This window comes from Mesocricetus auratus, unplaced genomic scaffold, assembly GCF_017639785.1.
Source record: "Mesocricetus auratus isolate SY011 unplaced genomic scaffold, BCM_Maur_2.0 Super-Scaffold_100007, whole genome shotgun sequence".
NCBI lineage: Eukaryota > Metazoa > Chordata > Mammalia > Rodentia > Cricetidae > Mesocricetus > Mesocricetus auratus.
In genome coordinates this window covers 65,948,812-65,976,303 of record NW_024429191.1, presented here as the reverse complement: position 1 = coordinate 65,976,303, position 27,492 = coordinate 65,948,812, and the positions used below count along the sequence as shown (strand labels likewise).

At 54.4% G+C, this 27,492-nt stretch overlaps 1 protein-coding gene across 7 annotated transcripts; it reads right to left on the bottom strand.

Moving 5' to 3' along the window:
* Nucleotides 1-996: 996 nt before the first annotated feature.
* Nucleotides 997-27,492, bottom strand: Tspoap1 (TSPO associated protein 1). Of its 7 annotated transcripts, XM_013117667.3 has the most exons (33): nt 27,323-27,492; nt 26,286-26,585; nt 25,489-25,596; nt 25,126-25,254; nt 24,416-24,595; nt 23,707-23,892; nt 22,381-22,458; nt 22,208-22,291; nt 21,884-21,973; nt 21,609-21,731; nt 21,305-21,409; nt 19,948-19,998; nt 19,651-19,671; nt 18,768-18,972; nt 18,082-18,254; nt 16,846-16,961; nt 16,473-16,582; nt 11,484-12,314; nt 11,207-11,358; nt 10,520-10,885; nt 10,197-10,436; nt 9,376-9,564; nt 8,010-8,852; nt 7,306-7,405; nt 7,057-7,208; nt 6,281-6,449; nt 5,710-5,781; nt 5,324-5,353; nt 5,052-5,155; nt 4,897-4,968; nt 4,582-4,686; nt 3,926-3,987; nt 997-2,163 (listed from the first exon to the last, which is right to left on the bottom strand). In XM_013117667.3, exons 2-32 carry the CDS (start codon nt 26,565-26,567, stop codon nt 3,958-3,960), a joined length of 5,496 nt encoding a protein of 1,831 aa, XP_012973121.1. In that variant the 5' UTR covers nt 26,568-26,585; nt 27,323-27,492; the 3' UTR covers nt 997-2,163; nt 3,926-3,957. The 7 variants fall into 7 exon arrangements, with proteins under 7 accessions (XP_012973121.1, XP_005075845.1, XP_021086157.1 ...); XM_005075788.4 differs by having other exon boundaries at nt 26,286-27,492; XM_021230498.2 differs by having other exon boundaries at nt 5,324-5,350; nt 26,286-27,492.

The window sequence follows — 27,492 nt, the reverse complement described above, 5'->3', positions numbered from 1 at the left end:
TGTTTTGCTTTTTTGAGACAGGGTCTCACTAAGTAGCCATTGGCTGGCCTGGATCTCACTGAGTAGTCAAACTCATAGAGATCCTTCTGCCTCTGCCTTGAAAGTGCTGAGATCAAAGATGTGCATCTCCACACCCAGCAAGACCTCTTAATACTGATCTGTCATCTCTCTGTTGACTTGAGATACCACTTCTGTAACTTACCTATAAATTGAGTATTTCTAGATTGTTCTAACCTACAAGTCTCCTGGTTCATTTACCTATCCTATGTTAATATGTCACCATTGCAGTTACTATAGTTGCCTAATATTTTTTTTTTTTACGAGACAGGGTTTCTCTGTATTGTTTTGGAGGCTGTCGGTCCAGCCTGGCCTCGAACTCACAGAGATCCGCCTGCCTCTGCCTCCCGAGTGCTGGGATTAAAGGCGTGCGCCACCACCGCCCGGCTTAATATTTTTTAAGGATGGCGATTTGGGTTTGTTGCTGCTGCTGTTGTCTGTCTAGCCCGTCTCTCGGGAATGGGGTAGTGTGCTGAACTCTCCCACACACACCCTGCTCTGAGGTTTCTCAACATGATCCCCACCCATCCTGTCTTCTTACAATCCTGTTGTCTGTTTCCAGCCTAAGATGCCTGCTTCTTGCTTTCAAATAGGTCTCCGTGAGGTGCTTGCTGGTTGGTTCCATTTTCCTTGTGCCTGTTATTTCTGTGGATCTGGTGGAGGGGCAGGGAAGCAGTGCGTGGCCAGCCCACTGTCTTGCAATGGATGCCTTCTCTCTTCTGTTTCTGTGTGATAACTCAAGATGTCTCTCCCCCAGCCTTCCCTGTCTCATACCTGGCCCAGGGACTCAGGAAGGATGAAGAGGCACTTGGTGCTGACTAGCTTTTGCCTCAGCCACCCTTCAAGGAATGCTTCTGGGGACTGGCATCATGAATCCAAAGCCATCACCATGACCCATCACTCTTAGGAGTCTTTTGCCCAGGCAGAGGCCACCATCAATTTTGTGAAAATAGACTTTATTATAATAAAATGTCTTTTTAAACAAATGCCCCCACCATCCCACATCCCTGGAGACCAGGGTAGGGGTGGGGGTTCAATCAAACATCTCCCACCACAGCAAAGGAAACATGCAAAGAGACTCGCCTAGACAAGGGGTGAAGGATGGGATGGTTAGAGTTAGGGTAAAGAAACCCCTACCCACTCTGAACATGGGATGTATGAAAATAGCTGCATAAATCTGTCCTTTCCCTCAGCCCCTGGCCCCCAACAGGAACTGGAAGAAAATGATGCAAAAGAGAAGTTGAATCCAATGAGCAAAATAAGGCAAACCCAACTCCTGCTTTCTGCCCCCTGGTCCCCTGGGTTTGGGGGAACGGGATGACACAGAGGCCAGGTGGCCTGGGCAGGGAGGGGTGGAGCACTATGGGCGGGGTCAGGCAGGCTTTGGCATGGCCTTTCTCCTCCCCTGACTTGTGTGGTGAAGCAGATGGGAGGAGCTGGACTGAGGCACTGAGTATGTACATATATACATGGGTCTGCCCCCCGCCCCAGGGGACTCTCCAGTGCAAACGTTCCTTCAGGGGAGGGAAGACAGAGGGAAGACAGCCAGAGCCATTATTAGAATGGCCCATGTCTCCACCCAGGGAACCTGGGGAGGCCAAGAAAAGACCAGCAGAGCATGACAGGAAGCCAGGAGGAGGTTGGGGGTGGGGGCGACTGGGAATCCAGAGGCACGGGTCCAGCCCTGATCTGAAGGGGCTTGGTGCTTGGTTACTTACTCTGTGGCTCAGTTCCCTCCTGGAAGAGTCCATCTAGAGGACCCTCACTAAGGATGCATGTAACCCCACCCTCGCCAAGTCCCCTGGATCCCTCTGAGTGCCAGTGTCTTCTCAGAGAACAGGAGTTCTGGACTGGCTAGGTTTCACTGTCCAGCCATCCAGTTGATCTGGAGCTTATAGGGGCCACTTCCACCTGCAGAATCGATGACAGTCACTCTTTTCTGGAGCCCAGCTTTTTGAGGAGTTCCTTTCCTTTGGAGAGGAGACCCTGCTTCTTCTCAGCTATGCCCTGTGGCTCCCCCTGTTTGGTCCTGGAAGAACTCCCAGAGCTGAGGCCATAGTGCCAGTCAGGGGGCACTGGAGGCCTTTGGATGGTACTCCCAGGGTCCTGGAACATAAGACAGAGGGTAAGGCCAGGCCTGGCTCCCTCCCAGCAACGCCTTTGCTCCTTCATTCTTCTGTCACAGACCTTGCTGCTGTCCCAGGCACACAGACACACTCAAACACACACACACACACACACACACACACACACACATACACAGACATACACACACAGACATACATACACACAGAGACATACATACACACAGACACACACACAGAGACATTCATACACACAGACACACACACACAGACATACACACACACAGACATGCACACACACACACACACACACACACACACACAGCATGGAGGTGAAGGGAAGTGAAATGAGAGCCCTGCTTAAGGAAGGAAGTCCCATGGGACAGAGTTTGAGCTCTGCTCTGTCACTGGTCCTGGGTGTGTCCCTCCCCTTCCTGGGGCCTCACTGTAGGTGCCAAGATGGCTTCCATTTCCCACACATCATCTCTCTGCCCAGGGAGGAAGAGCAAGGACAAAGACACTTAGAGGCGGCACCTGCAGCACTTCACAAACAAAAACAGGGAGCATCCCCATCAAGGCAGTGAGCACAATGCCCCAGAGGTCTGAGGGAGTCATGGCACTCATGGAAAGAGAGACTGACACTCTACCCTGAATGGCCGCTGAGGGACTCTCAGACACTCCTCCCTGAGCACCTTCTTGCCATCCCTCCTCCCTGCTCCTCCTGTCTCAAGCCCACCAGGCAGAGCTTTTTGATGACCTAAGGGTGGGGAATTGGGCAAACATGGTAATTTCCAGGAAGCTACTCCCAACTGAACCTCACCTGGACCTGCCCACAGTCATGTCAACTCTTGCCAAACTGCATTTCCTGTCACCTCTCCCTCCAGCCCCCACTGCTGCCAAGAGTCTGGCAATCTCCTGGCCAAACCAACCACAGAGGCCAGGGCCTGGGAGCAAAACCAACCACAGAGGCCAGACCAGAGGCCAGGGCCTGGGAGCATAAACAAACCTATCACTGCTGCCACCACTATGGCCCTGTGGCCACCACTGTGACCCTGCTGCCACCACTGTGGCCCTGGGTGAGTTGGCAGAGGAAAAAAGGACAACCACAGAGGAGTCTCTGCCCAGGCCTAGAAGTCAATATGTTCACCGCCAAGGTTCATGGCCACTGGGAAGTCCAAGCCTTTCCCAGGAGGGAGAGGTGGCTGAGGAAACAAAATGAGGGGTTCCCTGAGCCCCAAGGAATAGCTGAACATGCCTGTTGATTTCAACTATTCAAGGCGTTCCTTTTACTCTCTAAGGAGAGAAACATAAGCTACAGGGATAAAAGCATTTGTCTGATATTGTAACGGTTCACATCACAGAGGACTAGGGTGGGAAGACTATTATTACTGGTGACATTACTGTGTCACCTCCTTGTCACCAATAATAATCATAATATTATAATACCACAGCCATACAGTATCATAATACCACTGAGTCGTAACATGAATGTCACATAATGTTCCATAAGTTGCATGTTACAGATTTGAGGCATCAGCTAAGGTACAATGTCATATATGAAGATGACATGTTATCCTATGACAACTAGCTGGCACTGCCCAGGGTAAAGGCAAGGCAGGAAGAGTGGAGGTCCCTCACCCACATCTGGCTCATGGCAAGATCTCCCTCCCCCATTCCTTGAAGGAAGTAGAAAAGCCAAGTCAACTCCATTTGAGACAAAGTCTAATCACGGTAAGGTGGGGAATGGAGGTTACATGAGACACGAGTGACAGTCCCCCACTTACATGTTGCTCTCTCTACAAATATCTATGTCCATCTAGCACTGGACTCTTCTCCTCCTCGTTCTCTGAGAACAGGGAACAAAGAGAGGAGATGGGTTACCAACAGACCTGCATACTCTCCGTCAGTCACCAAGTGGCCCGGGCAGCTGGTGGCTGCTGCTTGACATAGCCTTTGTGCTTGTGGCTGCTGTGTGGGGTTTCTGGCTGGAACTTGGTCTCTTGGTGCCCTTCCTGCTATCTGAGTCTGGATACGTAACTGTATCCCACCCATCCCAAGGAGAGGCACTTAAAGAGAACCCAGAAAACGGAGGCCTTGCAGGCCAACTGGATTCAAAAGTCACCTTGGAGACAGGAGGACATAGCAGGGTAGGAGAATCCTAATGATTGGCTAGTAGCAGGGGCCCTTTCCCATGAGGTTCCTCACTTGCATTGGTCCCTGAGTAGCATCAGTTGGGTCAGATGGCCTGGGAGTCAGGGTCTCTGCCAGCAGGGGCATACACTAGGTAAGAGTGGCCTAGTGGAACCCTCTCTGCTGGGACATACAGTGTTCCTCTGTGTCATAGACTCGGCCTCTGAGACTCTCCCAACATAACGTCCCAGTTCTAGAACACCCGCAGGGTAGGTAAAATGCTGAGTTGGTAAGCCCGCTCCTCACTGACCTGACTCTCAGCTTGGGATGTCCCAGACTCTAGGCCACCTGCCTCAGGCCCAGGGCCCTCCAGGAAGTTGGATGGAACCAGGCCCCTTTGTCCATTCAGCTCCCCCTGAGGAGGAGATGCTGATGAGATTGAGACTGAGAGGGCCCCAGCCCTGTCCCCTTGACCCTGAAACCCTGGGGAGCAGCCTGAGGCCAGCATCTCCGCAAGGAACCCAGTTCATTCCTCCAGCCTTCCATCAGACTCTCCTGCCTGTATGTCTGCCCAGCTGTCAAAGCCAAGTATAATACACCTTCCTTCCCCCCACCGGGGTCTTACATAGTAGAAACCATCGTCATCCATATTTCCAAACACAGTAATGACATCTCCTGCCCTGAAGGGCAGCTCTGCCTGTGGAGGGAGCAAGAAGCAGAGGTCAGACCTGGGAAGGCCTTGTCACCCCATCCCCCATCACTGGGTATGAAGGTCCTCACCTCCACGTCCATATTGGGGGAGTTCTCCCGGGGGTTGTAGTCAAACGCAGCCACCATAGGTCGGGAGGTTTTCAGGACAGCAGCATGGACCAGCTTAGGAGGACCTGTAGAGAGGAGGAAGGAAGAAGCTGCTCCTGAACCCCTCCATATACTGTCCTCTATACTGAAGCCCCATGGCCACCACACCAAATTCCCCACCACTCCTGACAAGCGGGGCCTCCCCATGCCAGCCCTTTCCCCAGACACCCTTGCCCAGAGATGGTTTTCCTCACCTGGACAGGGCTGTGGGTCTTCCAGCTCTGCTGTGGAAAGAATATGTCTCTGAGTCCTGCCTGCCTGTCCCTCTTTGTCACAGGCTGGGGTTGGGGTGGAGGGCAGAGAGGATGCTCACCCTCCCACGAAGGACTCAGCAAGAATACCAGAACAGACCTTTGGCTCAGTACTGAACAGAGACCCAGAGCCAGTAAGCAACACGCTTTGGTGTGCACAGAACTTACAGACAGAGCAAAGACCCCATTGGAAGTGATAGATGTGGATGGGAGTCGGCCATGATCCCTTTATCTGCCCAAAATCCTACAGGTGTCTCTTCAGAGAGTCACACACTGCCACCCCACCACCAATCCACACAAGCGGTCACAGAAACCACAGGATGTCTTACCTTTCTTAGACCGGCGAGGCTTGGGGGGAGGCCCAGTCATATGGACTGAGGAATATACAGAGGGACCATTCCCTGATGGAGGAAGACAGATAGATCTAAGAGAGAAACTGAGGCAAGAGTCGGAGAATAGGCCGTTCTATAGATTTTTCCCAGGGTTTGCTGTTTTTTTTTTTTTTTTTTTGTAGCGCTGGGAACCAAATGCAGGACCAAGTACAATAAGCAAGTGCTCTAAGCCATGCCCCTAGCCCTGAGCTTTCTCAGCCTCCTTCCTTTTTATTTTATGTTTTGCATTTCGTAGTGAGCTCGTTTAAGGGCCTGCACCTCTATTTGCAATAAGAGCGAAGTTGGCCCTCAGGACTTAAGTTATGTCTTTGCAATCTCTTCAACGGGCCATACCCTGGGGCCAGCTGCAGAAGGGTGGGGGCAGGGGTGGCTGCCAGGCTTGAGTGACCCTACTACACCCAGGACAAACGAGGCACCGGGAGCACCCAGACATACAAATTTCTTAGGATGGGGCTGGGTTAAAGCCAAGGGTGGGTGGCGATGGGTGAGGGACAGCAGCGGCTCATACCGGAGCCCTCAGTGAGAACATCTGGGGGCAAGAAACCCCACTGGAGCAGCTGTTGTCTCCCTGCTGGACTGTCCACCGCCACCTCAGTCACCATGTTGCAGGGGATGTAGCCTGTGCGGCCTCCACTTTCACCCCGGTAGAAGCCATCAGAGTCTTTGTCTCCAAACACCTGGAAGCAAAGAGCGGTTGTCTCAACACTAGTTCTGCTTATTCCTTTCACCCTGGCCCTGAGTCCTGGGAGCACCCCGCTGGAAACTGCAGAAGAATTCTCTCTTCTGAAGACTGGACAGGAGGGGGAAACAGGAAAAACTCGAAACTAAGAGGAATTAAGTTGCCTCTTCTGTACCCCGCCCCCCTACCTGCTGTCTATATGGTCTTTCCTGCAAAGTATCTGTGACTGAATCTCTCCAGCCCCAGAGGAAAGCAAAAAGCTTCCTGTCGATGCTTGCAGGAATAATGAAAATGCTAATATTAACAAGCAGATAGTCCCACCGTGCAAGCCGTGTGGCAGGAAGAATCATTCACTCTACAAGCTACCCTGTGAGGTGACAAGGACCATTCCCATTCTGCCAGAGAGGAAACTGAGGCCCAGGGAGGTTCTACAACCTACTCAAAGCTACACGGGAGGAAGCAGAAGAAGCAGGGTCAGAATCCCATGGTCCAGATCTAGAAGCTATGTCCTCTGACCCTCCCCCAGTTCTATGCAAGAGGAGTTAAGACAGGGCAAGACGATGGCTGGAGACTAGAGCTGTGGGCCCAGAGGGTGAGTTGGTCACCTTGAGGATCTGGCCCTCCCGGAAGGGTAGTTCCTCTTCTCCAGCGTCAGGGTTGGGTGACATTGAGACAGGGTCATAGTCAAACAGAGCCACAAAGACCCTCACAGGTAGGCTCTGGTGAGCTGGTGCTTCTGGTGGGCTCCTTGATGGGGCTGTGGAAGGTTGGGGACAGAGCAGTGACTCAGTGAGCTCCGTCCAAGGTGGAGAAAAGTTCCCTTGGATCTGGCCCAGCTGCTATTAAGTGCTCACCCAACTCAGTGGTAGCAGGCCTAGGCACCCGGGCCCCTCTCCTCTGGGGTCCTCTACGCCCAGAGTTGTCCTGTCCTCTGGACTCCCCAGTTTCTACTGCCTGCAAAGAGAGGGCAACAGATGGCAGAAGTGACCCACCATCCCCGTGGTGGCCCGCGTTCCCTGGCTCTGGCCCCGGGCGTCAGCGTAAGCAACACAGCAGAACAGAAAGGAGCACAGCATTCCTCTCCAGGGACCTGGCCCAGCCTCACTGAGCACCGGACATCCCCATGTGGGGGGCGGAGGGCGGGGGGCGGGCAGGAGGCCCTGGCTCCCCAATAGATGAGTGCAAGGAGGTGGCCAAGGAGAATGTGAGAGGACAGTCTCCCATCAGCATCGGGGCTGGTGACTCTCTGGATATGGCATCACAGTCAAGTGTCCTGAAGATAGAACTAGCTAGTCAGAGGAAAGGGCCACCCTGCCCAAGGTGGCATGTGGCGGCCAATAATAACAGAATATTGTGCATCCCAGTTCCGTTCAGCAGAAGCAGAAAGCAGTGGAATGTAGGTGGGGGGGAGATAGGTGAGGGAGCCCAGAGGCCCGGCCCCACCTCTGCTGATGGAGGTGGCAGCGTGGAATGGGATTGGCTGGTGGGCAGCAAGCAGAGCCACCAGGCGGCAGCAGCAGGCAGAGGGGGCCACCCAAAGCAGGAAGTGGGCACAGACCCGGGAGGGTGGCTCCTTGGTTCTGCCAGTCGCGCTGCGGCCTCTCCGCTCTGGCTCCCCTTTCTCCCAGGCTGGGAGGCGCAGGTAGGGGTTGGGCCCTGAATTGACCTTCAGAGGTCCCCTGGACCTTCCTACAGCTGCTGTGCCCCAGGGCTCCCCATCTGTGGGGTAGCAGGAGCTGGTGATGCCGATACCCCCGCTGCCCGCCTCCAGCTCATCCTCAGAATCATACTCGATGCTGATCTCCAAACACTTTGGAGAGAGGCAGCTGACCAAGCTGGATTCTGGAGCAGGGCCACGGGGACACCTCCGAGAAAGACCCGGCCGCCCTCTCCCACCAGCCTCCTGTCCAACCCTGATGCCCTCGATCACAGGGAGGCTGCCCCTCTCCCGTGGGGGGCCTGGCCGTGCAATGATCTGGGGCCCGCCATTGCCAAGAAGCCGGCTGCAATGTTCTCGGGGATCCTGAGGCCGCTTGCGGTTTGGGGGCTTCTCAGGGGAGCCACCGCCTCTCCTCCGACTGTTTCCACCAGATACTCCCAGCACATCCTCCGGGTGCTCCCTGGCCCCAGAGGGCTCAGCAGACAAAGGGCACAGGCTAGGTCCCTGGGACTGACTGCTGTCACAGTCCAGCCCTAGCAACGCAAGTTCAGGCTGGCTAGGGTCTTGGGAAGAGCTGGCAGGCTCTGATTGCTCCTGCCCTTCCTCTTCCTCCTCCTCCTCCTCTTCTTCCTCCTCAGGGATGCTGAACAGCTTCTTGCTGCAGAGCTGGACAGGGAGCTCCAAGATCTGCTCCAAGATCTCCTCATCGCTGTCAGTCTCACAAAGGGGGTCAGGCTGGGGCTGGGAGTGAGGAGAAGAGAGCAGCGAGAAGTCCACGAGGAAGACAAAGAGGTAGGTCTGGGACCTTTGCCCTCAGATGAGGACATGGGATTGGGGCCACACACCCAGCCCTCCCTCAGCTTCCTGCCAAGAAGAAAGAACCAGAGGGACAATGGCTGGACCAAAGTTACACACGTGTCTGGGCTGAACTGAGGATGATAACATTGGTCCCTGTCGGACAGGAGCCTGAGGGAGCAAACCGGGATGGTCAGATAGAGAAGTCTCCATCCCCTCCCCCAAGCCTCCTAGCAGAAAGCTCTGAGAAGGCTTCCCAGGGCTAGGGAGCTATATCTGGGAGACTGAGGGGAAGTGTAGAAAGTGTCCCCCCTCTGCCCAGCAGGGCCAAAGCCCCGAGCCCCTTCACATCCATTTCTTAGGATGGGACTCAGACCACACACCTAGACTTGCTGGAGCAGCCGCCATGGGAGTGGAGGCCCTTGGAGCCTCAGGTCTTGGGTCCAGCAGCTCCTCCCCACCCCATTACCTTGGCTCCATTCTCCCTGATGCTGTTGCCAGCAACCTGCTTCTGGGGGGAACAAGGCCTGGAACCCAGGTCCTCTTCCTCATCTTCCTCCTCTTCCTCTTCCTCCTGGATGTCTGATAGGTCTGAGTTGCGGCCATGATCTACAAGGGAATTCACCAGGCGAACTCCAAGCTCTGCCACATCTTCTTTCTAGCAAAGGCAAGACAGGTGCTTATGTCTGGATCTCAGTGTTCTGAAGGGTAAGGCAGGAGGATGATGGCCCACCTAAGCTTCAGAGTGAGTTCAGACCAGGCTGGGCCACACAATGAGCCCCTGTCTCAAAACAGGAATGTCAAATTAAAAGAGGAGAGGGAAGAAAGAAAGACAGGAGGGGTCAACCCCAGACAGAATCAGGAAGGACCCCTTAACAGAGGAGGAGAGAGCCATGGCCAGAAAGCACAATGGTAGTGGTGGAAGGTAAGGGAGAGAGTCAAACAGGACACACACACACACGCACACACACACTCACACACACACACACACACACACACACACGCACGCACGCACATACACACATTCACGCACTCACGTGCGCTCACGTACACGCACTCATGCACACACACATGCACGCACGCATACACACACGCACATACACACATGCACGCACTCATGCACACACACACGCGCACGCACACACATACACACATGCACACATGCGTGTGCACACGGGCACACACACACGAGAAAGAGAGAGACAGACACAACGCAAAGGTGTTGAGCAGAAGATGAGCACAGGGGGCTGGTGAAGTGTAGATTCTACACAGCGTGTCTCCCACCCCTACCTCAGCTCTGAGTTTGAGTCCCGAGCCCACATCTCCTCCATGGCAGGTCTCAGTACTCGGCGCTTTCTGGGCTGGCTCTCCTTGGGTGGAGCAAGGTACAGGGCCAGCCTCTCCTGAAGTCCACTCTACTTCCTGCTTAGCCAGGGAGGAAGCCACAGGGCCAGGGCCTTCCCAGCCCAGGGCTGGCTCAATAGCCCTCTTCTCCTCTGAGATGCCTGGCACAGCTGCCCCAGACTCTTCCTGGAATAGATGGCACTGAGGATGAGCCCAAACTCTAACCCTTCCTTCAACTTGAGCCTGCTCCCACCACACAGACAAAGCACCTGAGAGCAAGGGACTGGAGGCTCCTCCTGGGATCCTTTAGACGTCTCCATGGGAAGGCTTGTGGGGGGATCTTGAGTTCCATGGGGGGCAGGATGCCGGAGGGGAAAACTGGGATCCCCAAGCCCTGGGGAGACTGAAGCAAGGGGTGCTCGGACCTCTGGGCTTGGTCGCGGTGAGAGACAGGACATCCTGGCTGAGTGGCAGGCAGGAGCCAGGGCTGGGGCAACAGGGGCTGGGATGGAGTCAGTGGACTCGCCATGGGGTGACATAGTGCGCACAGTCACCTCGCGGCAGGCCTGCAGCAGCTGTAGCTGGGACACCTCCACCAGCACACTGCCTGCTGTGGGGGAAGCCACCTCCATAATCTATAGGGAAGAGAGAAGACAGGGAAGAGAGGCTAAGATAGCCAAGTGTGAGGTCAGGATGACTGGCGGCTGGCATCCTGCCGGCATTTTTCCAAGCACTCTTCTTAAGTCTTCTTGACCACATGGCTTCAGAGTAGAAGCAATTCAATTCTCCATGGGCTGCCAAGACTCATGCTCTTAACCAGTTTACTACGCAGTGCCCCAAAGCCAGGGGCTGAGCATCTCTGCCAGGCCAGGAAGACAGGCTTCTAACTAAGCATGGCAAGGAAGGGCCCACATGCTGCCAGATGGCTTTAAGTAGCTGGAGTCGCCAAGCCATACCTTCTGTCCATCGGCGTAGATGGTGTAGCCTGTGACCCGGACACCATTGGAGGTACCAGCAGCATCAATGGTGACAGGGAGCCAACTGATCATCAAGATCCCAGGAGAGGGCCCTGGTTCAACCTGTACATCCAGTGGGGCATCCGGTAGACCTGGGAGACATGGAGCACACGGAAAACAGAGAAGGGAGCGTGTAAACAAAGTCAGTCTCCCTGCCATGAGCCCTCGGGCAGGGCCCTCCTCGGTTTGGGAGACATCGTTGTCCACACCTACACACCTGCTGGAAGTGTGGTGAACTGCAAGGTGGCGGCTCGCTGCTCTGGTCTCTCCCAGCCTGGTTCCCAAGGCCCCTGAGATGGGATCTGAGCCTCCACTCGGGCCTGGTAGAGCGTGCCAGGCCGCAGGTGACCAAAGGTTGCCCAGTAGGTGCTGGGGCGAGCGGGTGCACATTCTTCTCCATTGAGGTAGATGGCATGGGCCAAGTTGCTGTTCCCTGGTACCCAGGTGATCTCAGCAGATGTGGCTGTCAACCGATGGATCCGTAGCTGGCTGGGTACCACCCCAGCCCGGGCCCCCACAGCCAGGCAACAGCGCAGAGGATCTGAGCTGCCCCGGCTGGTTAGGGCCTGGACAGACACATGGAGGGGCCCAGCCTGCAGGTCCATATTTTCAAGCACAGCCTTGGGGGGCACCCCGGGCCCCAAGACCTGACGAAGTTCCCCGTTGACAAAGATATGGAAGCCACGTAGATCTACTCTCTCAGGAGGTAACTCCCAGGCCATCACCACACTGCGGGCTAACTGCTTGAGGACCGTGAGACGTCGGGGGTAAGGCACAGCCAGAGACTCTCCCAGTCCCTCGGGTGGGGGGCTCAGACTGAGTTCATCTCCTGTAGCCTCCTCCTCTGGTCTGGGCTGGCTACGTCCCCCGCTGCTCTGGCCCCCACTACTGCAGCCACCCCCGCCTCCACTCAGGAAACTGAGTTCAGGACCCGAGCTGTGCGATAGATCAGCCAGCTCCCGAGGGAGGGAGGTCAAGAGGTCATCATCAGACACACGCTCTACAAAATTGGAAGGGACCAGGCCCCTGCGGCCATCCATGAGCTCCCCTAGCAGAAGGAGGACAGGAAAGATGGGGGAAAGGAAGAGGACAGAGATGTAAAGAAAAGCTTATCCGGCAACGCATTTTTCTCAGTGGCTACCTCATAAGCACCTAGTTCCAGTCAACCTTTACCTGTTGGTGATTTTAAGACAAAAGGGCAGTCAAGATTTTAATTAGAGAACTACCATCGGGTTTAATAACGGGGTTTTTTGTCATACAGGACAGTGCCTCTTAAATCTTAATGTGCATCAGAATCACCCACAGATTTTTTTTTTAATGCAGGTTTTTAATCAGTCCACTCTGGGACATATTGAGTGACAGACAGTATTTCTAACCAGCTCCCAGGTGATGCTGGTGCCACAAGAACCTATAGGAACACCCACATTCTAAAACAATGAATATTGCAGTATTTCTAGGGGAAATGCCATGATGTCCACAATCCATTTTTTTTTTTTTTTTGGTTTTACAAGACAGGGTTTCTCTGTATTGTTTTGGAGGCTGTCGGTCCAGCCTGGCCTCGAACTCACAGAGATCCGGCTGCCTCTGCCTCCCAAGTGCTGGGATTAAAGGTGTGCGCTACCACCGCCCGGCTCCATTTTAAAATGGTTTTCTTTCCCCCACCTATATACGGATCAAGCAAACATGGCAGGGTAAAATCTAGGCATGTAGACATTGGCCTTCGATTCTCTGTTTCACTTTCTCTGTTGTGATTTCATGTTGCACGGGTTGGCCTTGAACTCACTGTGTAGCCAATGATGATCCTGAGCTTCTGATCCCTCTCCCTCCAGCTCACAAATGCTAGGATAACAAATGTGCACCACCTACGGTTTTACACAGTGATGGGGGTTGAACCCAAGACTATGCACTTGGTTGGCAGGTGCACTACCAAATGAGACACACCCCTAACCCCTCTTGACGTGTTCTACATATTTAGAAACATTCGCACTAAAAATATGGGGATGCTGGTATATGCAATCTTGGCTCTCAGCAGGTCAGAGACAGGCAAGCAGGAAGTTGGGGCAAGCCTGGATTACACAGTGAGAATTTATCCCAAGCATAAGGGTGACTTATCAGTTAAGAGCACTTTCCTGCTCTTGCAGAGGACTCGCATTCAGTTCCCAGAACACACATCAGCTCCAGAGACTCTGCTGTCATCTTCCAGCCCCTGCAGGTTGAGCACGCCCGCGTACTCATACACACGCACACACAGAAGCATTAAATTTCTTGGGTCACAGATGGATGCTGGAGGATAGGAAGCCCCTGTCTCCAGTGGTGTAGCCACTGGTGAGTTACTCATATGCTGGTGGATAGGGTCACACCCATGCCAACGTGAGTGGCCCTGGCTAAACACAGTGGGCCACAAAGTGAAAAGAAAAAGACACGAAAGTGAGATAGAGACTTGGAAGACGGAAGTGGGGATTGGTGGGGACAGGAGGAGGAAAGGGTGTGGCCAAAGAGTATTGCATGTATGTATTAATTGTCCAAGAATAAATCAGTATGTATATATTTTAAGATCTGGGTACAAGTCTCTAAGACAGTATATGAGAAGTGAAAGCAAGAGGATTAGGAGTCCAAGGCTGCCCTGAGCTATTGGAATGCATCGGAGGCCAGCTTGGGCTACAGGAGATCCCGCATCAGAAGGGAGGGAGGGAGGAAACCGTTCAACTGTAGTAAATTTTACACAGGCCTGAAGAAGAGAGGCTGTGGAGCCCCTCAGCTGCTCTTTGTGAAAAGACATATCCACAGGGGTAGGGAGAAACCCATCAAAGAAGTGACAGGGAAGAGCACTTGGGGGACCTAGAAAGGGGCAGGAGCTCCAAACATCTATCCAGGAGCACAGCTGGCATCAATCCAGGCAGTGACCAGTGTGCCTTTGTTATGGGCATCAGTCCTGAAGACATGATGAGTTAAAAAACATTTGTCACCCACTTAATCAACTTGTGGGGTACACACATGGCATATAAAAGAAGAAGCAACTCTCGGGGAATAGGCAGTGGGCGGCTGTAGGTTCTCTCTCTCTCTCTCTCTTTTTTTTTGGTTTTTACGAGACAGGGTTTCTCTGTATTGTTTTCGAGGCTGTCGGTCCAGCCCAGCCTCAAACTCACAGAGATCCGCCTGCCTCTGCCTCCCGAGTGCTGGGATTAAAGGCGTGTGCCACCACCGCTTGTAGGTTCTCTTTGTGACAAAGTTGGAACACAGAGTAAGCTGAACTTCGGGGTGCCAGGGGGATGCCCCAGCCCCTTTCCCTCTTCTCTTTTCTGCTTATATTAGAAAAAAAGGATACTTGAAAAAACAGGGATTCCCCATAAGTAGATATAAGTAAATAATTTGTTCCAATATTATCTGCATGGGCCCTAATTTAACAGCAAGTATCCTTATAAAAGACACAGGACAACAGAGAAGAGGAGGCAATGTGACTGCAGATGCAGACATTGGAGTGGTGTGGTCACAGAAAGTGAGTCGGAGGCCAGCCTGGTCCACATAGTGAATTCTAGGCAAGCCTGGGCTACCCAGTGAGCCTCTGTCTCACAACCAACAAACATCCTATCTCAATCTCCTGGAGACTGTGTAATTTAAAGTCTAGTAAACTAGCGTAAAATGTTTGTTTGTGCTTTTACTATCCCCTTTAAAAAACTGCTAGTGTGGACTTGGAGAGGTGGTTCAGTGGTTAGAACCCTTGCTGCATTCTGCTGGCTGCTCTTGCAGAAGACCCAGGTTTGGTTCCCAACACCCACGTGCTGGCTCACAGCCACCTGGAACTCCAGCTCCAGGGGATCTGTTCTCCTCCATGCATGTACAGACATGCAGGCAGGCACATACACACAATTACAAAGTTACAATTTGTATGTGTATATATATTTATAATACATAAATATGTATAATATATGTATATAATTCCTAACATTTGTTCTCATTAAAACACATAACAGCCAGGTCTGGTGGCACAGGCCTGAAATCTCAGCTACTTAGGAGGCTGAGTCAGGAGGATTAAGAGTTCAAGGCCAGCGTGCATACAAACTAAGTTCAAAGCTGGGCAGTGGTGGCGCACACCTTTAATCCCAGCAATTGGGAGGCAGAAGCAGGCGGATCTCTGTGAGTTTGAGACCAGCCTGGTCTACAAGAGCTAGTTCCAGGACAGCCTCCAAAGTCACAGAAAAACCCTGTCTCAAAAAACAAAAACAAAAGCAAACGAGCAAACAAAAAAACAAGTTCAAGTCAGTCTGGAAACAGTAGTGAGACCCTGTATCAAAAAACAAAAAGAGGGCTAGGTTTATACTCAGTGCTAAAGCACCTGCACACACAAGATTCTAGGTGCAAACCCCAGTAACAACAAATATCAAAGCAAGCAAACAAATGAAGACACAAATTAAGTGCCACCCTCCTGGAAGTCACTAGTCTAGCTCTTCAGCGTGTACCCTTAAGTGGAGTTTAGCTGTTTGGGATACAATGGCAGATACCAACATTTCCAGAAGCTGCTATGGGGTTCCAGGAAAGGAACCAGGCAGGCGCCAAAGCTCTTGACGTTCACTCAATCTGATCCATTCCCTAAACCTCTAGACACAGCTGTGGTCTTCACCATGCTCCAAGACCCCTCCCCACTGTCAAAGGATGCGGCTCAGAGCACCAGCCAGGAGCACGCCGAAGGAGGCTCCTGCGGCCACACACTCCTTCTCCAGGATCTACCAGCTGGCCTAGTGTCGGTGACACATGTGTCTGCTGCATGCTGCGCCCTGTGACTCCCTTCAGGACCTAGACAACCTCCCTGAAGCTCAATCCTGCCCTGGCCCTGGTACCTACCTACCACCTGCTCAGACTGCAGGATATGAACATGAAGACCTCCTCCTCCTCATATCTGACTGGAGTCCAGCACCCAATACAGACAGATGCCTAACTGCAAATAGTGTCATTCTCTATTATCACAAAAATGAGTCTAGCCAAAGTATCCTGTGACATTCTTTCTAGCATCTGGACTTGTTAGACCCTGACCTTCTCCAGGCCAGTCACTTTTTCTTTCCCTGCTGGCTGTCCCAAATCTCAGAGCACCCCTTAGCTGAGTGTGCTGGGGTGGACGAAGCGTGCTAAGGAACAGGACTGGAAGGACCTAGGTCTTTGGGAACAGTAAAAGGCTGGAGAATGGACAGGGTGATCCCTGCTACTCTCCTACCTTCAAAAAAGCCATCCTCATCCATGTCACCATAGATGTAAATATACTCGCCAGCTGTCAGTGGGAGCTCAGCCTCCGGATTCTCATTGGGACCCTCAAGAGGGTTGTAGCTGTTGGCAGAGTAGCAGAGGAGGAAGAACACAGTGGCTGGCATCTCACATCCATACTTAGCTTCTTGAGGTCACACCTCAAGTCGTTCTGGAGATGCGGTTACTATGGTAGCCAAGTAGAGCACTCATGGTACCCACCTTGGCTCAACCCTGCTATAATCAGTGTTCAGCCAAGACCCTTGTACCACCCTCCACTATGTCCAGGGGTCTCCACACCTGTCCTCTGTGTATGCCAATGCTGAGGGTGGCAGAGTGGGACCCACCTATAGCGCGCTAGGAAGACCTGGACCCTGGCTCCTCCTGAGTTGCCCTCTGGAGCTGCTGGAAGCAGGGAGACACTGTCTACCTCCAACTCCTCCACCTCACTGGCTGTGTCCACCTGGGTCAGGAAGAAAGTAGGTTCCTCTCAGGGTCTGTGGTCCAAGGTCCAAAGCTAAAGACACTGTAGGCAGGAGTAGCTGGGGCTTTGAGAAGGGAACAGGAGACACACCCTGCAAGGCCAGTGGCAACAAGGCCTGGCATTTTCCAAACCACACTTGAGACAGAAGGTCTGCGATGCACACAGATGTCCTAATTTGGGGGTGTGAGGACAACTTGGACCCTTCCCTGAGTCCTGGCTCCAACCCAAGAAATAAGACAGTATTCCCCAACCTGACTGACAACCAGGTCAGAGGGCAGCAGGCATCAGTGACAGTCTGGCTCCCGAAGGTAGAAGCTCAGTGAAGCATCTTAGTTGTAAAGAGGTGGACGCAAGGAGGAGGAGGGTCTGGAGACTCCTCCGTTTTAGCACTGTGCCTGAACCTCCCGCTTCAACCCTACTGGAACTCAGCGCTTCAGATCCACTGAGGCCAGCCCAAAGCCAGCACCATCAGTATATCCCAGCAGGGGGCAGCAGAGGCCCAGAGCTGGGTTGTATCGCTTTGTGATGGTGATTGGTTTGCTCCTGGCCTGCCACCTCCACTTGGCAGGGTTCACAGGTAGAAAGAGGGACAAGGTGATCGGAAGAACTGCGAGTAAAGTTAGTAGTGACTACAGCTGCCACAGGTTGGGCATCTCCTGCATGCCCCTCGCTGAGACATAACCCTCACAGCAATTTTATAAGGCCTGTGTGTAACCCCCGGGCAAACAGATAAGGAAACCAAAGCTTAGAGACATCGTGAGTGACTTCCCTAAGACAAGGCTGGGATCGGAATCCAGGAACCTGTGCTCTTTACACACAAGCAACTGCTTCCACTGCCGCTGTTCCTATGAACAGACTCATTATGCCGATCAGGCGCCAAACCGTCTCCTCCATCCTGCTCAAGACTCTAGGGCCTCCCTGGACCCCAGAGAGATGCAGCTGGCAGGCGAGCCCTGGAGAGCAGGCTCCACTTCAGCTCCTGGCCACACGAGGAATTCACAGGCCTTCTATGTCCCAGCTTGGGATCAATAGTCACCTAACTCCTTCCACCTCTGCCCCTCCCCTAAGCCAACACCCGAGTCCCCGGCCCAGAACTCACCTCTGGTGTGGGACATGACTTGGGGCTGTTATGGACGGACTCCGAGCGAGAAGAGTTGGAAAGAGACTCCACCTTCTTAGCCGTCCTTCGGGGGACCCCAGCAAGGGTAGCAAGAGCAGGCTCAGAAGATTTGGGGGTACAGCGTCCTGGGGAGCCTGGCGGGAGGTCAAGGTCTAAAGAGAAGATGCCAAGTGGGCTTGGGATCTGTGGTCTGAAGGGACTGGGGAGATAGGAGGAGCTTCTTGTATATGGGCGGCTGGCCTTTCTACCCAGATTTCTTAACAATAAGGGAAATATTTGGGGAGAAACTCATTGTGATTCATATTTATAAGAATCCTCCGAGCATTTGATGAAATGCATTAAGATTTTCTGGCTTAGGAAATTGACACTTGGAGAGGTTAAGCAACATGCTAACTTCAATTGGCAGGTAAGAGAATAGAGTTGGGACCACCAGATGTGACTGACCTTTAATTCTCAACTCTTCCTAAGACCCTGATACTGACCGCTAGGGCCTGACTCTCAGTTAGAGGCAGAACAGCGGCCTGAGGTCTTGACTTTAATGAGTTGTGTCTTTAACTTGCTCTGTGACTTTGGATGACTGGCTGCCTGTAATCTTGAACACCTTGCACTATACAAAAGTTCCAGATCTGAGGATTCCAGACCATCGTCATTAGGGGACACCTTACCTTTGGGGCCAGATCCCTGGCAGGGCTGAGGGGCAGAGCAGCAGCAGTGGGGTGGTGGGTGATCCCCAAGGGCACTACAGCCCAGGGCAGAAGTAAGCAGATCCAGGGGGCCTGGGTGCAGTCGGAAGGCCTGGAGCTCCTGTGCCAGAAGGCTGAAGCGCTCAGTCTGGCTGCGGCACTGGCCCTCCAGCTCTCGAACCCGGGCCTACAAGAAGACCCATGGTGGAGCTGTGCAGCCCTAGCCAGCTCCACACAGCCCCACAATGGACTTTAGTTTACACACTGCGCCCCCCCACCAGCCTGGGCACCAACCTATGGCACCGGACCCAGGCCAGCGCGCCTGGGCACCAACCTATGGCACCGGACCCAGGCCAGCGCCACTCTCGCCTCAGAATACTTTATAGGATAGGGACTTCCTCAGCCCACCAACAACTCAGAATTTTCTTAGCTCTGGCCACTAGTTATTCTCCCACAGGCAGTGGCCCTGTCCTCAGAGACGGGGATAAGAGGTTCCATGGCAGGCTAGGGATGGCTTTGGAGAGAATGAGCCAGTTCTCATGACCTTTTCTCAATTACCAGGCAAGTTTCTAGACTACGGGCTCTCCACTGACAATGTCATAAGGAACGTGAGTCAATGGGTGATGAACTTCCTCATGGTCTAAGACAACAGGAGTGAAGGCCCTGGGTCTGCCAAGCTCAGATGCAGGTTCGGGAGGAGGGGATAGCCCATGTGTCCTGTAAGTTGTCCAGATATCTGTGGAGTCCCAGGTCTGCCATCAGTGATGGCCCCTCTGTGGGAAATCAGAGTTGGTCCCTGAGGGAAGAGATGTGAGCGGGTTGGGGAGCGGACACCCAGGAGATAGAAGGCATAAGTAGACTGTACCTGCATGGAATCCAACGTAGACTGGTGGGGAAGAAAAGCACAGGGGTTAGAGCATTTAGCTCTGTTGGTCAATAACCCAGGGGGAGGGGATGAGGATGGACGCCACCCATCAGTGCCTTGAGCGGAAAAAGAATATAAAGGACATCTCAAGGTAAAAGCAGCCTCTGAGATGGGTGGCACTGGGGGACCACTGCCGCAAAGACTCAGGAGCCCCGCCCCTGTGTAACCCAGCCTAAAAAATAGGCCACATTTAAGGTCCCTCCTTCCACTGTCTCCTGTACAGGTCGAGGCCCCTACCTCCAGCAACTGCACAGCTCCTTCATGTTCCCTCTTGGCTTCCGCCTGCGCCTACAAACAGGAAGAGGCAAATGCTGGAAGGGAGGTTGCACAGCAGAACCAGGGTGCAGAATAAAGGTATGTGACAGAGGAAAAGAAGGAGGGGCTGGAAAGACAGCGGGGACAAAGAGCAGGGAGGAAAAGAGGGGTCTGGGGAGCCAGAGACCAAAGGGTTTCCTTCAGACCCCCACCCTGAGCTATGCCTTAAACAGGAAGGCAGAAGGGACAAGAAGAGGTGGGACCAGGTGCGGTTTCTCTCTGGGACGTCTACCCTTCTTCTAGATGAATCTTATTATCCTACCCATCTATGGCTCTTTCTGAGCCTTTTCTCTGCCCCCTGCCTTCTGTACCTTGGAATGTCAAGGTGCCCCTGGACACAGGCCTCTCTGCAATCTTCGGGGCATTGATGACCCCAAGTACCTCTAAGGCAAGCTACCTCACAGCTCCAGACTCATGAGCAATTGTCTGGCACGTGTCCATTTGAATGTTTTACCAAACCCCTCAAATTTCCAAACAGAACTTGAAACTCAAGGTGCCCCGTCTCCCAGAGCTGTTGCTCTGTCCTGGTTAGTTTTCGTCAACTTGACACAACCAAGAGTCACTTGGAAAGAGAGACTCTCAACTGAAGGATTGCCTTGATCAGATCTCGTGGTCTCATGTCTGTGAGGGGCATTTTTGCTTAATGATTGATGTAGGAGGCCCAGCCCACTGTGGACAGCACCTGCCCTAGGCAGGTGGCCCTGGGCTGTATAAGACAGTTAGCTTAGGGTCGAGCAGGGTAGTGCCCACCTTTAATCCCAGCATTCCAAGGACAGCCCCAAGAGGTCTTTGTAAATTTGAGGCTATGCTGATTTACATAGAACATTCTAACCAGCCAGAGTAATGCAGTAAGATGTCTCAAAAACAAAAACAAAAACAAACAGGGGGATGGTGGTGCATGACTTTAATCCCAGCACTTGGGATGCAGAGGCAGGTGAATCTCTGTGAGTTCAAGGCCAGCCTGGTCTACAGAGCGAATTCCAGGACAGCCTCCGGCCTTTGGAAATTATGAGTTGTATCATGTCATTCTCTTGCATAGAATCAATCTTACTTTCCTACCTTTTGCTTTCTGAGACAGGGTCGCACTACACTGGTCTCAGACTCAGGATTGTCTGGTCGGTCGCTTGACCGGTCAGGAAGTCATACTTTCTTTCCTGCAATCTCCCCGGTGCTTAGCGTACAGTAGTGGGTAAACCACATACGCTTGTTGGATGAATGAGTGGCAAAGCTGGGGTTCGGCCGCCCAATGCTCCTCCCCCCCTCTTGCTCCTGCTCCCACCTGCTGCAGCCTCCGGACCTCCTCCTGCTTCTCCTGCAGGCTGAGCCTCGCCTGGTCATGCTCCACCTGCAGCTGCTGCCGCCGCTGGGCCACCTCCCGCATATGCTGAAACACAAGACTGTGGGTCAAGGCCAGAGACCGGAACCTCAACTACCACCTGCTGCAGGCACCCTCCGCTAAAAAGAAAACCAAGGCTGGAAGTGACAAAGGTCTGGTAGCACCAGCACCAGCACTCCCTCAGGCCCTGCCACTCCACATCCAGCTTCCCCGCCTTCTCCTCAGGCCGCCTACATGAGCCTCTCACCTTCAGCACCTGCTCCAGGCTCTCCAGCTTGCTTTGCAGGCCCTGGCTTCTTTGAAGGGCTGAGTCCCTCTCCTGCTTCACTCCCAGGAGCTGTCCCTTCAGCTCCGCATTCTCCCACTCCACCTGGAGACAGGGCATTGACAGGGAGGAGTGTGTGTGAGCTTTGTCCCACCTGCAACATGCCAAAGGGGGACAGCTCCCTTCAAACCACACCCCAAGAGGAGGCCTTCAGGCCTCGCTGGGGGCACAGCTCTCTCTGGGGACGTGGCAGAAACCTGCTCCTTCTCTGTGGCTCTCCCACTGAGCCGGGAGTTCTCTTCCACCAGGCGGGCATTCTCGTGCTGGGCTGCTCTTAGCTGTAGCTCCTGTGGGGTGAGGTCAGACAAGCTCTGAGCACCACTCTCACATGAAGGACCCAGCCCTCCCAGGCCAGGCCTCCCATGGAACCCTGCTGTGACCAGGAAACGAAAGCTTAAGAACAAATGGAAACTGGTGTTCCTGAGGATGGGAAGATGCCAGGGGAGCGAGGGAGCCCACCACCATCTGGCTGGCCTGGGAGAAAGAAGGGAGCTGGCTCTTGGGCGGCCTTAAGAGCTCACCAGTTCCTCACATCGCCTCTGCTTTTTCCGGGCTTCCTGCTCTAAGCTCTCACATTTCTTTCGCTTCTTGCAGAGCTCGGACTCCTGTGGAGGTCAGAATGGACAGCTTCTCATGGGGAAAGGTAGAGCTGCCCATGTGGTAGGCTGCCTCCAGCCCTCAGTCTAGGACTTACCAGCTGCTGTACCCTCCGCTGTTTCTCTGGTTCCCCTAGGACTACCTGTGGGCTGTCCACATCATCCTGGAGTACGGCCTGCAAATACCCAGGAGCAAGGAGATGGTACCAGAGAACAGGGCCCCGGAGCAGCCTGCCCCCAGCCTACCCTACCCATGGGAAGATCTCACTTCATGACCAGGTCAGCAATGGCCTATGGGTGAGGAGGGGTGCTATCTGCCCACCCCTCCCAATATCTCCAGCTGACACAGAAGGATAAAGGTTGCACCCCTGTATCTGTGAGCCATAGTGCTTTGAGATCCCAGGACCCACGTGTGCCCTGGGAGATGGGTCCTTTATCCAGGCCAAAGCTTTCCCTTTTTAGCTCTCAGCAGCCGCCCTGCTCTGCACTCAATAACTGTCCTGGACGTCCTTCAGTGACTAGCAGAGAATTAGGAGGCTGCTTGGATCCCCAGAGATATATGTGTGGTGTTCCTAGGGCTAGGGTTCTGGATCATCCTGTCTGAGCTTGGCCTATGGTAGTGTAAACCTAGCCAGACCTCTGCCCAGACCACCCCCATCAGCTTCCCATTTATTCCTGCAAACTTTGGAGGACAGGTCTTGATGGCAGGAGCATCTTCCTCCATGGATCAGTCAGACTGAGGGGCAGAGTCTGAGCAAAGCACCACCACCCCTTCCTGCACCCCCACCCAGCGAGGTTTGTGTCACTATCAGATCCCTCCTCCCTCCCAGGCTTCTTCCCAAGAGGCTAGTCTAAACGCTGCCCACCTAGAATGAAGGAAGAGGAACCAGGCCCCTAGATTCCGGGGAAGTGGGGGAAGGGCGGGGGGGGGGGTTCAGGCACTCTGGCCTGGAGCTGCCTAGTCCCAGCTCAATGAAGGTCGCCCGTACCTGGAACTGAGTCGTATTCACCGCCCCCCAGGGTAACCCGGGCCAGGTCTGGCCCCCGGGTGGACGCTGAAGGGGGCGTCCCCGCTCTACCGCAGCTGCGGGAGGAGGCGGCGCGGGCTGGGCCCCGGGCGGCTGCCAGGGCAACGAGGGATTTGCGGCCGGGCCGTACCACTAAAGACACGGCAGGGGCGGCCAGGCTGGCCCCGTGGGGTGCAGGCCTGCTGAGGGAGAAACTCCGAAACCCCCAAGGATAGAGCGCGGCACAGGTATGAGCGCGGGAGTCTTGGACAAGTCCCGGCTCCCTGGTCAGGAAAGCTCCCTACACCCTGGGAGAGCGTGCATGTCACTCTGAGCATCGTACAGGGGGTGATCCCCGGATTGCCCCGACCCCGCATCTGATTACACTCACACACCTGCCCTTACGCAGGCGCTCACCTCTCCCGGGGCCCCGGGGGCCGGCGCCCCTACTCTGGAAAGGGCAGTGGGACCCGGGGGCCGGGCTGACCGGAGCGGCTCCCGCTGGTTGCGCAGGGCGATCTGCCTTTGCAGCCGCAGCACCTCCCGTTGGGACTCCCGCAGCAATCGGTCGAAGTCCCGCACATGCAGCCACTGGGGACCTTCCTGGGGTGGGGCGACCAGGAGCCGAGTCAGTCCCAACCCCTGCGTGGCTCCTGATCATCTCCAGCTGTCTACGGTACTGGATTGGTTCGGCTGCGCGGGAAAGTGCGCATTTCCCATGCATATATGGTTGGTCATATAAGCATGAGTATGCAGCCACATGCCTTCCCTGGCTCGTGGGCAGACATTCACCACAGCTCGTTCCCTGGGCGCTCGCAGTGTGCCTGCCCTGTGCTAAATGCCTGTGTGAACTATGTGTGGATTCCTACAGTCAGGTCCACTGGCACACAGCCTCAAGCCTGGAGCACAAAAATGTCCACCTCTGAGACTCACGGCTCCACCCCCTTCGGTTCAGTCGCCCTCTCGGCTCTCCCACCTGGGCCGTTGCCAGGGGAACCTACTCCCCAGCAGCCTCCACCTCTCCGTTTCAGTTGCATCTCATTAACATCTGGTCCGCATCCCACACTCTAAGCAGACGTACTTGTGTAGGGTCGAGCAAGAAGAGACGCCCAGGTCCCCTTCACACCTTGCCCACCAGAGCGAGTCTGGCCTGCAGCTCCCTGCACTCCCGCTGCAAGGCAGCAATCTGTTTGTCCTTGGCCAGCAGTGCACTGGCTGTCTCACTGAGGTCCCGGGCTCGCTGGCGGGCGAGGGCCTTACGACACAACTCCAAACTGGATCCAGGTCGGGGCACCGGGGCACTCACCTAACCAGAGGAGGGGTAAAGGCTGTGGTCATATGAGGACTGGGGGCACACACACCCCCCACTCCTCATCTCCCAGAGGGAGAATTAGGATGAAACCCAGTCTGGGGCCTCAGAGGAACTGCACCCTCTCGCATCCCGGCAGTCCCCCAAGCAGGACGGAAGGCGTTAACTCAACATCTTAGTTTACCCCCAAAGGACACTAATTCAGGGCTGCCACTATGATGGGACTTCTCCCTGCCCCCACTCCCGCTCCACACCCCAGATGAGCTCAGCAGGAGGCTGCAAACAGCTCCAGCACATGTTAATCCGTAATATTGCTTCCTGACTGTTCAGGAGCCTCCCCACCGACCCTTTCCCCCTGATAGCTCCAGACACCTCCAACCTCCTCCAGGCCAGCATTTGGCCTTACACAGCCCCTGGACTCTTGCTTTCTGGATAGTAAGTCTATGACTCTCAAGCCCACTTCCTGTGGCCTAGCCTTGGTTCTCCTCCCAAGTCACCCAAGCCTCCACCCAGCAGTCTGTCCTCACCACCCTCATGTTCGTTTCCTGCAGCTTCTGGGCCCTCTCCTCCAGGCGCTTGGCAATGACCGCCAGCTCCGCGTTCTTCCTCTTTAGCCTCCGCACCTTCTCCTCAGTCTCTGGGAAGCTGCTTTTTCTCTGACAAGGGGTCAGCCAGAATTGGACTGTGTAGGAAGCACCCCACAGCCCCATTTCTACTCCCCAGACCCTAAGTTAGAGCCCGGGCACACAGCGAGACCCTTGGCAGTGCTTAAGCAAGGGTCTTCAGGGTGTGGGGTGCATGATTATGTCTCCCTTGGGTACCTCCCTCCTGGAAGAGATGTTTATGGGGTGATCAGGGTGCTGAGGGAGACCCCACTCTCCAGGCCTCACCAGCATCTGGTTTTCCTCCTTAAGGATGGTACAGCGCTGCTGCAGCTCCCCGAGGGCCCTCAGCAGCTCCAGATTGGACCTGACCCCGAAGCCCACGTTCCACTTGGCCTGGCATGGGGGAAGGACCAGTACAGTGCCTCAGAAACCTGCTCAAACTTGCCAGGATCATCCACATGAAAAATGTCTTCCCTCTACAGTCCAAGGCGTTAAGAAGGTTCCCTCTCATGACCCAGGCCTTTAGAGAGGGGTACTACCAGGACCTAAGGAGAAGGGGTGCCCAGTGCTCATGCCTTCAGTGGCAGCCCGGCATGCACCACCATACACCATTCTGGGGGCATTTCCTGCTGCTCCTCCATCCTTACCATTCTGCCCACTTCCTGGGTAACGCCAGACCAAATCCCTTCCCTGTCCCTCTAGACATCCTGGGTCCATGGAGTCCCCTGCCCTCCCCAAAAGTCCTGTTTCCTCCACAGTAGATCACTTACTCCCACCCACATCAAGGTCTTCCTTGGCTCAACCCAGCACCGAGCCCACCTCCACACCCCAACATACCCAAGGCCCCCCAAACCAGACAGATTCATGCAGGAGGACACCTAACATAATCAGAGAAGCATGCAGACACACTGAGGGCAGGGGCACAGAGAGAATGAAGCCACTGAGATTCCTGCCCAGTGAAGGGAGGACAGATAATCACATAGACAGACTCACAGACGGAGTCAGGCCCAGACAAGAAATGTGGGCAGTGGGGCTACAGGTTCTGGCTGGCTAATCTTACAGCCCTTCTCAGCCTCCCTTACCTTACAGACCTGTGCCTCCTCATCTTCTGGTCGGGGGCAGCTGTACCCACGGCTCTCTGCTTGCTGTCCCAGCTTAGGCAGCCCAGCGGCCGTTTCTTCAGGGTCAGTATTCCCAACAGGCCCAGGACTATGGGCTCCCTCAGGCTCAGAACTCTCTTCAGACGTCAGTCCTCTAACCTGCGGAGCTGTCGGAGTACCAGCAACGCTTGGAGCTGCATCTTCAGGTTCGCACCCCCGGCCCTGAGTCCAGCATGGCCAGGCAGGCAGTGCCCACGGCTCCATAGCTCCAGGGTCTCCAAGCTGTGGAAGGGTTGTCAGTTGCTCCATGGTTTCGGCAAGGGGACCCAGAACCTGGACCTGGGGACATCACCCAGCCAAGTGGGGAGACTGACAAGGGTCATGCCAGGCTAGACCCTCCTCCCCGTAAGCGCTTGGCTCCACCGAGGCTCCATCAGAGAGAGATTAGCTGAGCTCTTCCCACCCACGAAGGAGGCTTCAGAAGGTATCGGGGTTGCCAGACTGGAGCTGGGAGGGTATGTCAGGTATGTTTGCTCATGGTTCCGTGTGTGAGAGGGAGTATGTAGAGAAGCAAGGGTGTCCCTTGTGGAGGGAGGGAGGGTCCAGAGGCTACTACCAGCAGAGCCTGGCTGAAGGTATGTGTATCCAGGTCTGTCCCTGCAGGTCAGTGATGTCTTATATGTGTTTGGAGGATGGGTAACCCCACTTGTGTGTGTTGAGGAGGGTGGTGCTGTGTGTCCCTGTCTGTGCCTGTTTTAGAGTTACCAGTTGTTCCTGCGTGGGGTGGGGGGTGTCTGTATTGCAGGGCTATGGCAGTGTGTGATGCTGTCGCTGGTCCTATCTCAGTGTTGTAAAGCCCTGTGTATCCGCAATGGTGTCTGTCTGTCAGTGTCTGTGAGTCTGGCTATCCATCATGACCCCTCAGCCTGGATGGGGTCCTCAGGAGTTGCCGGGGGTGATGCCCAGTGGTCCACTGTGGTCCTTTATCTCCAGCTTTTCTTTCGGCTGCCGCTGCTCACTTGCTTGCTGGGTGGCTGGGCGGTCCTAAGGAGGCCTGGGTCGATGAGCTGCTTGCCTCATAGTCTCTGCCCCAGCTAGTCTCAGCTCGAGGGACTGCGGGGGTCCCTCATGGTCCCAGAGCTCCCAAATGAGATGGTGGGCACGAAGGAGGGCTGAGCTTCAGAGTGGG